Source organism: Sinocyclocheilus grahami, unplaced genomic scaffold, assembly GCF_001515645.1.
Source record: "Sinocyclocheilus grahami isolate Dianchi unplaced genomic scaffold, SAMN03320097.WGS_v1.1 scaffold53.1, whole genome shotgun sequence".
In the NCBI taxonomy this organism is placed as follows: domain Eukaryota; kingdom Metazoa; phylum Chordata; class Actinopteri; order Cypriniformes; family Cyprinidae; genus Sinocyclocheilus; species Sinocyclocheilus grahami.
Genome location: NW_015505232.1, coordinates 82047 through 91831, shown reverse-complemented (window position 1 = coordinate 91831; position 9785 = coordinate 82047). Strand labels below are relative to the sequence as shown.

General features: G+C 34.6%; 1 protein-coding gene across 2 annotated transcripts in view; it reads left to right on the top strand.

Moving 5' to 3' along the window:
* ubl3a (ubiquitin-like 3a) overlaps nucleotides 1-9785 on the top strand; it is a 39874-nt gene that overhangs the window by 25387 nt on the left and 4702 nt on the right. For both annotated transcript variants that reach the window (XM_016269509.1, XM_016269508.1), the window contains exon 3: nucleotides 8571-8679. In XM_016269509.1, coding sequence (XP_016124995.1) covers nucleotides 8571-8679 — 109 coding nt within the window. The remainder of the gene's footprint in view (nucleotides 1-8570; nucleotides 8680-9785) is intronic.

The window sequence follows — 9785 nt, the reverse complement described above, 5'->3', positions numbered from 1 at the left end:
CATTTTATGGAGGACTGTTTCCTGAACCTTTTCCTGGGAAGTACAATGCCGGCTGTTCTGACTCACAGATTGTAAGTACCTTTTCATATTTAAAGAATTTGCCACTGATGATTCAGACGCGAGTTCTGAGCAGTGTAGAGTAGCGCTTGTTGTTTGTCATTTCTCCAATCACAAATGCAGACATGGTTTTATGTTTACGCGGCACGATGCAATGCGTAAAAAGACAGTATAAGTCATAATCCGTAATTATGTCCCCACTGGATGCAAAAAATGCCTCATTTATAATGGGTTTTAATGTTTTTGTCTCGTCACTCCGGGGTAAGGGCATCACTGTATGGTAAGGGGCGTAACATTTCCGTCACACACTTGAGGTATTCAGCCAATCACAACGCACTGGATAGCTGGCCAATCAGAGCACACCTCGCTTTTCAGAACGATGAGGTTTGTAAAAATCGACGAGTTTCAGAAAGGCGGGGCATAGAGGAGAAACAATAATGTACAGTATGTGGAAAATAATGTGTTTTTTAACCTTAAACCACATAAACACATTTCATTACATCAAATACACAAAATAATGTTATTTTTAGCAACATCATATAACCCCTTTAAATATGCCACTTTGGTACAGTAATCTACAATAGCTGGCTAAGGAAGGTGAGATTAGTCAAAACTGATGAATGTTTTCCAAAAAAGTGTTATGAATTTATATGTACCATTAAGAAAAATTACAGCTGCATAATTTATGGCTATTATTTCAATTTAAAAACGTACACCTTAGAAATAAATTCTTTGCCCATATCCTTTTGTAAAATGTTTTTAGGTTTAACGAAAACATAAAAAATGTAAATAATTGTTATAAAATAATGATTATTATCATTTATATTCTCTTTCTATATATATCTATATATATATAAATGAAATAATTTTTTTTATTGTAAGCAATTCTGTATTATTAAGCCTTGTTGATTTGGCAAATGTACTATTAGAATACTCTACAGTTAACTTTTTTTTTGTCTTCACATTAAATGCAAATTTTACAGTATAATAAGGCCATAATGATATTTTAAGCCAGCATGGAATATCATTGGTATTTCTGCTAATAAACAGCACTATAATATTGTTGTTATTCCTGGGCTACTTGGTTTTCTCCTTGTTTTTTCTTCTAGATTTTTCTTTTTTCTATTGCTGTGGCCCCACATATAGCTATAAATAAATAGAATTTTGAAGAAATTTCGTGATTCAGTGGCTTGAAGAATTTTGTAGTGTAAACTACAATAAGTCCTGGGTTTGTTGATAAGACAGAGCCCTAATGTTTAACATGGAAATTAAATCAAGTGTGCATTAGGCTTGTGTGGTTGCAATACTAATGGCTCTTTCTGTCAGTCAGGCGTGTTTTAGCTGACTTTATTTTGTTTTAGAATGTAATTTCAGTGTTCTTTAACCAGCTTATGCAGACATAGCCAATCCCACCATAGAACTCACTAATTTCCTCTCCGTCCAAAACGGACAAATCCCTGCTGGAGGCATCGTATCTACTATTGTTGTCACTGATGTGCGGTTGCGTAAGTGCTGTGAGTGTGTGTTTGTCCCCTATTGCATAAATGTCATTCCCAGAACAATCTGGCAGACCTCTATTCTGAGATGGGCAAAGCCGGTCAACGTGTCACATCCACTGTGGTCAGCATGTGTTGTGGCTGCTTTTAGTTCAGACGTACTGTCTGATACACTCATTACTGTCAGCATCTCTCTCTCTCTCTCTCTCTCTTTCTCACTCCATGTTTCTTGGCAGAAGCACCGGGTTGTTTATCCTTCTCAAATAGAGAATCTCCTGCTAAACTTGTGATACCCAAAAACTGCAACCACCAGAAAAATCTCTAGTATTTCTTGCTCTGTCTTTAACTGAAGCAAACCTGAAACACCTGCTCTGGATGACATATCTGTTTTCATCAAGTCAGCCCTGGAAAGTGTTATTTGGCATCGACAAGCACCTTCCAGTGCCATATCACAATACAGGTGTCACAATTCAATATTATTCATCACAATTTTGCAGTGAACATATGTTATCTACTAAAGTCCATGAGCGTGATATCAATATACTAGTAATAGTATACCAATAAAGCAATATTTAGCCTTTATTTTTAGTCTTTTGCAACCCCCCTCTCTCTCTCTATATATATATATATATATATATATATATATACACATACACTCTCTCTCTCTCTCTCTCTCTTTCTCACTCCATGTTTCTTGGCAGAAGCACCGGGTTGTTTATCCTTCTCAAACAGAGAATCTCCTGCTAAACTTGTGATACCCAAAAACTGCAACCACCAGAAAAATCTCTAGTATTTCTTGCTCTGTCTTTAACTGAAGCAAACCTGAAACACCTGCTCTGGATGACATATCTGTTTTCATCAAGTCAGCCCTGGAAAGTGTTATTTGGCATCGACAAGCACCTTCCAGTGCCATATCACAATACAGGTGTCACAATTCAATATTATTCATCACAATTTTGCAGTGAACATATGTTATCTACTAAAGTCCATGAGCGTGATATCAATATACTAGTAATAGTATACCAATAAAGCAATATTTAGCCTTTATTTTGAGGCTTTTGCAACTCCTCTCTCTCTCTCTATATATATATATATATATATACACATACATACATACATACATACATACATACACGTGTGTGTGTGTGTGTGTGTGTGTGTGTGTGTGTGAAGAGTTCAGATGCAAAATCCTCTAAATGGCAGTTGAAATTTTCTTTTAAAATTAGCTTTTTTTATCAGGTTTCTATGCTTATGTTCAGTTATTTCACTACTATTACGCCTATTCATTTCCATTATGGAAATTGTAAGTGAAATTACTGAACCTACACATAGGAGCCTGATGAAAATGCTAATTTTAGAAGAACATTTCAAATGCCACTTAGAGGCTTTTGCATCTTGAACTCTTTTTTTATTTATATTTTTTTATATTTTATTTAAAGTTGTTTTATATATAAATACCACTAATTTATATATATTTTACATTTATGGATTTAATTTTATATTATATATATAGAGAGTGTATAAAATAAGTGCTAGTTTAATATTTGTATTTTTTCATGTTTTTTTGGTATATTTTTATGTGTGTGTATATGTGTATATATATATATATATATATACAGTGGGTACGGAAAGTATTCAGACCCCCTTAAATTTTTCACTCTATGTATAAGCGTTATATTTATCAGTGTATAAATTACGTGTTACTTGTCATCTGTGCCTCTAGGAAAGTATGTTTGTGTGTGCAGGAGAGCGCTGGGGGGTGATTACATCAAATGTTCCCCCTGAATGGTTGGTTGCGGGGATCCGGGCTTCCTTGGCTGGGATTGGTGAAAATATTTTGTAGGAATGCAGTAGCAGAGATGGCTGTTGAGTAGTGTATTAATGTTTGGCATAGCAACTACAGAGAGGGAAGCACCTGCCACTGGGTATAACCAGTGCCAACGTCACCCTCGCCTATGTAATTATTCCCCAGCGGATGTTTTCTGCTGAGGTTGTTGTTGTTGAATTCCTCGGAGGCATCTCTGCATGCCGCATTACGTCATAGTGAGATTTCGTCTGCTCACCAAGGAGATGGAATGTTTCGAGCAGACGTATCCCAGCATTACACATATTTCTGCTGTTAGAGCTTTTCCTCCTTTCTGTGTACGTCTGGAAACATCGTTTAAATCAGCGTCTGCTTGGCATTCACCAGGTGAAGATGATTTGCCATCGTTACACAAAGATGGAGTGACATAATGAAAGATGAGCTGCGGCGAGAGAGGAAGAGACAGATGAAGAAAGACTCTGCCTGCAGGTGATTCAGGTCAGCGCTCTCACAGAGGAGCCGCTGCCACAGTTACCATCTCTATGGAAACTAGGAGGTGTTCCGTTGCGTTAGAACTGCCATCCTGATGTTTTTATGAACCGCTAGCTGCTGATTGCCAGCTCGTTGAGTGAGTCTGTGCAGGAGAATGACACATGCCTTTTTACTTTTGAAGGAAGTATTGTATCTTCATAACCATGGGTGGGGAGATAGGTCAATATGAAACAACAATCCATTTGACTTCCAAATGCGATGTATTTTAAGTGAACAAGATATTCGTGAAAGAAAAAAATGCAGGGTTGTATTGAATTTTGTCCATTGAGAATTTGCTTGGCAATATGTCATCTGAAAAGTACAGTTGATTCAGAGGTTGAGGTTTTTTATTAATAAATATGCAAAGTCACACATTTTTTTGTCATAATGTTCACAACAGTTTTGTATTAAAAAGGTTTTCATTTAATTTTCACTAATTTAATTTGCTATTGGTAGTATATAATATAATTAAATGGGTAATTAATATAAGGCCCTATGAAATCTGTTTTATTTTTTTTTCCAAATTCCATTTTTTCCATTTTAATATTTCTAGATTCATTTTTTTTTCATTTTCATTTATCTAGATTCTGTTTTAATGGTTAAATAAAATTTTATTAAAAAAAAAGCATGTCAAATTAATTGAAATTATGAAATTCACAATATTAAATAGCAATTTTTTAAAAGTTCAACAAAAATTTAATTTTTGAGGCCCTTTGAAATATGTTTTATATTTCTGATAAAATAAATTTTGGTAAATAATTTTTTTGGTAAATATACCTTTAAAAATAACGTTTTAATAATAGTTGTATTATTAATACTGGTCATACATTAAGTAATATTTCTTTTGATGTATCCATCCAAAATTTGGCAAATTACAACATTCCATGTTGTAAATTCGTTTTTATTCCGTGATTCTGTTCGCGTTTTCCGCATTGCGAAAAAAATAGGGCCCTACAAATATACTAATTTGCTGCAATTAATTGACCACTTATTTAATACAGTATGTCTGTCAAATACATTAAAAATATTTGAAAATAGAAAATGTACATTTATTAATTGCCAAAGCTGTTATTGAATATAATCAATGTTTTATCAATCGATGCCTTGATAAATTTTGGTCTGTTAATCAATGCCAATAATGTCAAACATAGCCAAATAAGCCATTTAATGTTATTACATAGATCCAGTAGAAAAAATAAATAAAGTAATGATAAGTTCATACATTATCGTTTAAGTCTCTTGTGCTCACCAAGGGTGCATTTACTTGCTTAAAAATGCATTAAAATCCATCAAAAATGTGAAATATTGTTACAATTTATTATTGGCTTAACAGTTTTCTATTTCAATATATTATAATGTATTGTAATTTAGTCTAGTATTCATAGTCTCATAACCCTGAGATAATTCTAATATGATGACTTGAGATGAAGAAATATTTCTTCTCATTGTCAGTGTTGAAAACAGTTCTGCTGATGAATATTTCTGTGGAAGTATTTTGTAACATTGTACATTTCTCAAATTGATGTGTCTTTGCGGAATAAAAGTATTAATTTTAAGAACCCCAAACATTTGAATAGTAGTGTATATTTGACCTATTTCCAAAAATATCACCAGAATGTTTGTTGTATTTTCTTTACATTTGGAGGATATGAATACTAATTTGAGGAAATGAGCCTTCTGTTGCACTTTGCATTAATTTCCTGTTTTCCGACATATATAAATCAGCCTACATCTGTTAAAAACTCTGGAAATAGAGGAGTGAATTGGCAAAAATGTGTCCAGAAATACTGTGATAAGTCGATTTTCTCTGGTATTTCCTTCCTGTGCGGTGGCTTCATAAAATAGCCACATTCTAATCCGAGCCTAAATTAGATTTTTCATGTGTATGTCTGCGTGATCATCCAACCATTATTGGGGCAAGTGCATGCTTGTGTGCGGCTGTTTGTTGACTGATACTCTATGCTTAGATGGAGTCTTAAGATTGTGTGTGTGTTGTGATCTCTGGATGAGGGGTTTGAGCGAGCAGGCTTGCTTCTGGCTCTAATCTGATTCTATAAAGTGCTTAGGAGGATCTTTGTTTCCATCTGGTGGTTTTCACTCTGTTACATCACTGCAGCTGGCAGTGTGTGTGTGTGTGTATAGTGGGAGGAGCTTAATATTGGATCCTCTGATGTCAGAGACTCTAGAAACACACGTGCATTGGACATGTATTGCCCCGGGCCCTGTCTCTCAGCTTGATGCCTCCTACTCTTGTTTTTAATGGGCGACACTCTGCGATGTGAATGAATATGATAATGGACGTTTTGCGAATTTATATTGCTTGAGGACTTGTACAAACAGCATAATTGTGCTGATCGAATGGCTGGTGGTTCACAGTCATCAAAGGAAGGACACAGCAAGGACATGAAAAATGTATGAAAAAAATTAAGGATACACCGAAATGAAAATTCTTGGCCGAAGCCGAACAAAATGAAACACTGGGCCGAAGGCCGAATACCGAACACAGTTTTTCACATTTTCCCCCCCATAGGCTTGTTTTGCTATTTTTTTCCACTATTGCATTAATTAAATTGCCAAAATGTGCTTATTACTGTTTTGTTAACATTTTTTTTAACGTTCTAGCAGACATTATACCAACAAAGCACAAATTAATTTAAAATTAATAAGTTAGTAAAATAATATTTTTTGGCCATTTTTAGACTTGATTCAGGCATGTGTTTTTTACTGTACAAATAAAGGTAGCCTTACTGAGCAGAAGAGAATTATTTTAAAACATTAGAATATATTACAGATCCCAATTTGAACACTATGTGTGAATGTTATAATAAATGTATTAATAGAGCTGTTGTAGGGTAATTATTATTATTATCATTATTATTATGTCTTACATGTTATTTTACAGAACGACAGTAAAATTACAATACTATCATTTATGAATGTCGATGGAGTTGTTGCTTTTGCTCAGCTTTTATGTTGGCAGAAACCCGCAGGAAGATCTCAGTGCTTCTTTTTGTTGACAACAGCATGCAGATTTATAAATGATTCTCATTACGAATTTGGGAAGATGTTTGTCGCACGTATCACATTGTCACATGCCTTTAAAAAAAATTCACAAAAATGTTACGGAGCAACTGACGAGTAACAAGTTCAGCACAGATTTTTCTGAGCTCGTGCAGCGCCGTCAGAATACATGCAATTCGTGCGTGCATTAGAAAATATAACATTCTGCAGATTATTTACTAATCGTTTGAGGTAATTTCGCGATTTCAATCATCATACAGTAACCACCAGCATTAGCCACCTCATCTTCTCATCAGAGACATGTGTTGCAGCACTAAACAGTCTCTCGCTGTCGGTGCTTCGTGCTTGTAATGATTTCGGCGTCTTTCTCTGATAGTTTTAAATACTTTCACACTGCCGATGTTTGCTGCATTAGCGCGCGCCTCTATTTAATCGCGTTCGTCATTGTTCGGTACATATTATTCGGCCTTTTCGCTTATTCGGCTGAACAACGAAAGATATTTTTTTGCTATTTTCGGCCGAATAATTTCGGTTGCAGAATATTCGGTGCATCCCTAAAAAAAATTCTCAACCGTTCAATAAATGACCCCATACTGAAAGCTATGATGTGTTCTGTGACAGATGGATTTGGCTTAGCTATGCCCAGATTCAGAGAAAATGGAGTGTGATACTGATATCTAATCAATCAGAATTCCATCAAAAAACTTAACCTTTTTTTGTTTTAGACTAAAATATACCATGGTAATTAAGTTCATTTTTACCAACATACTTTTATGTTTCAGAAATGTATTTAGTCATACGTTATTAATGTATTTTCTATTATTAACATTAGCATTTTATTGTTATATAACATTATTTATTTAGAAAAAATAGCAACGTATTTTTTTTAATAACATATGGTTTTAATTTAAAATAATTGCTGGAAGATCCACAATTAAGTTATTAAATATAATTTAATTATATAATTGTATTATGGGTGCAAATTTGATTTGAAACTTTCCATGGTAATGGCTGGTATGTAAAAAAATCACAATAGTGTTGCTCACAAAAATATTTTTTGTCAAGTTTGTGCTGTTAAATAATTAAGATTTTTTTCAGCGTGATCCTAAATCCAATATGAAATTAAAAAGTGAATCCTACTTCCTTCATTTATTTCTCATTGTTTCACATTATTTATGTTTGTTTTCATTATCTTTAGAAATGTATTTTAATCTTAATTTTCCCCTCAATGTAAACTACTGTTTTCTTTTGCATTTATTTTGATTTCTGGAATGCATTTAAACATGATAAGCTGAGCGCACTACACTCTTATTGGTAGTTAAAGCATAAATAAATTCATCAACATATTTTTATAAATGAATATGCAAGGGTCATGAGATTGCAAAGCATTGTGATTGGCAGTTTTTTTAATTCTGTAAAAATGTGCAGATCTTTCTCTCTTATGTCTGCACAGCTTTCCAGTTGTATAATAGCTATTTACGCATTGTTTTAACAAACTATCATTCAGTTCTGGCTCTATTCTGGAATAATGAAACTCGGAAATACGTCACACTACAGAGTTAAAACGGGCTGCAAATGCTGTTTCGTGTCGATGTTGAGGAAGTGTGGGGTGGATACTGACTGAGCTTCTAATGGCTCTATTGTTTGTGTTTGTGTTTCAGATCAACTTGAGGCTCATCTTGGTGAGTGGAAAAACAAAAGAGTTCCTGTTCTCGCCAAACGACTCTGCGGCCGACATCGCCAAGCACGTGTACGACAACTGGCCAATGGGTGCGTGATGATTCACATCTTAAAACACATTTTTTTAATGCGTCCCATCAATAGACTGAAACCATTGGCTTGTGTGAAGGATTTTCAGGCTATTGTTTCCTAGCGTTGAGTAGGATCCTCTTTACAACCTTTTTCTGTGTTCAGATAATCTGTGCTGCAGACAAATCTGAGTCTGACTGAGTGGTAATCCTGCGCAGAGCTAGATTCCACTCACTGTGCGCTGACCTAAAGTCAATGACAGTACTGAAGAGTAAAACCAGAGCGTCTGAGTTTGTGTGTTTATACATCTGTCCGGCCATCTCTCTGCATGTGTCTGAGGTCTTCATTCAAATATTCCACAGATACAGTTATAGGTTATTATAAATTTTTAGGGAAGAGCAGATGGTACCCAGACTCCTCTTTCATCTGTTTCTGCACTGTGCCTTGGCAGCCTATCTGAGACGACAAGTGCTTTTAGCGAAGTGGCCACAAGCTCAAGTTTAGCATTTTTCCATTTAATTGACCTCTCAAACATACTGTGGTGGTACCATGGTGCAGTGATGATAATACCATGGTGTTTTGATATATTCACTACTGTTCAAAAGTTTGGGGACGGTAAGTTATTTTAAATGTTTTTGAAAATCTCTTACCATGGGTGCATGTATTTGATAAAAAAATACAGTTAAAACAGTAACGTTCTAAAGTATTATTATTACATGTAAAAGAGCTGTTTTCAGCAGCCATTACTCCAGTCTTTAGTGTCTTGCAATCCTTCAGAAATCATTCTAACATGCTGATGTGGCGCTCAAGAATAATCTTTGTTGGAAAACCTGGCAGGAGTAATATTTGAGTAATGCTGAAACTGTGATGCATATTTTCCAGGATTCTTTTATGAATAGAAAGTTATTTATCTAGTCTTCTTTAGTGTCACTTTTGGTCATTTTGATGCATCATTGCTGAATAAAAATATAAATTTCTTTCTTTCTTTCTTTCTTTCAAAAAAAAAAAAGATGGTTCTGTTTTGCTGGTATTAGAGGAGTTGGAGACCAGCAAACCAAATTAGGCTGGTTTAAGCTTTTTAAAAATATATTTTTTAGCAGGAATGATATTTTTATTGCTGTTTCTTG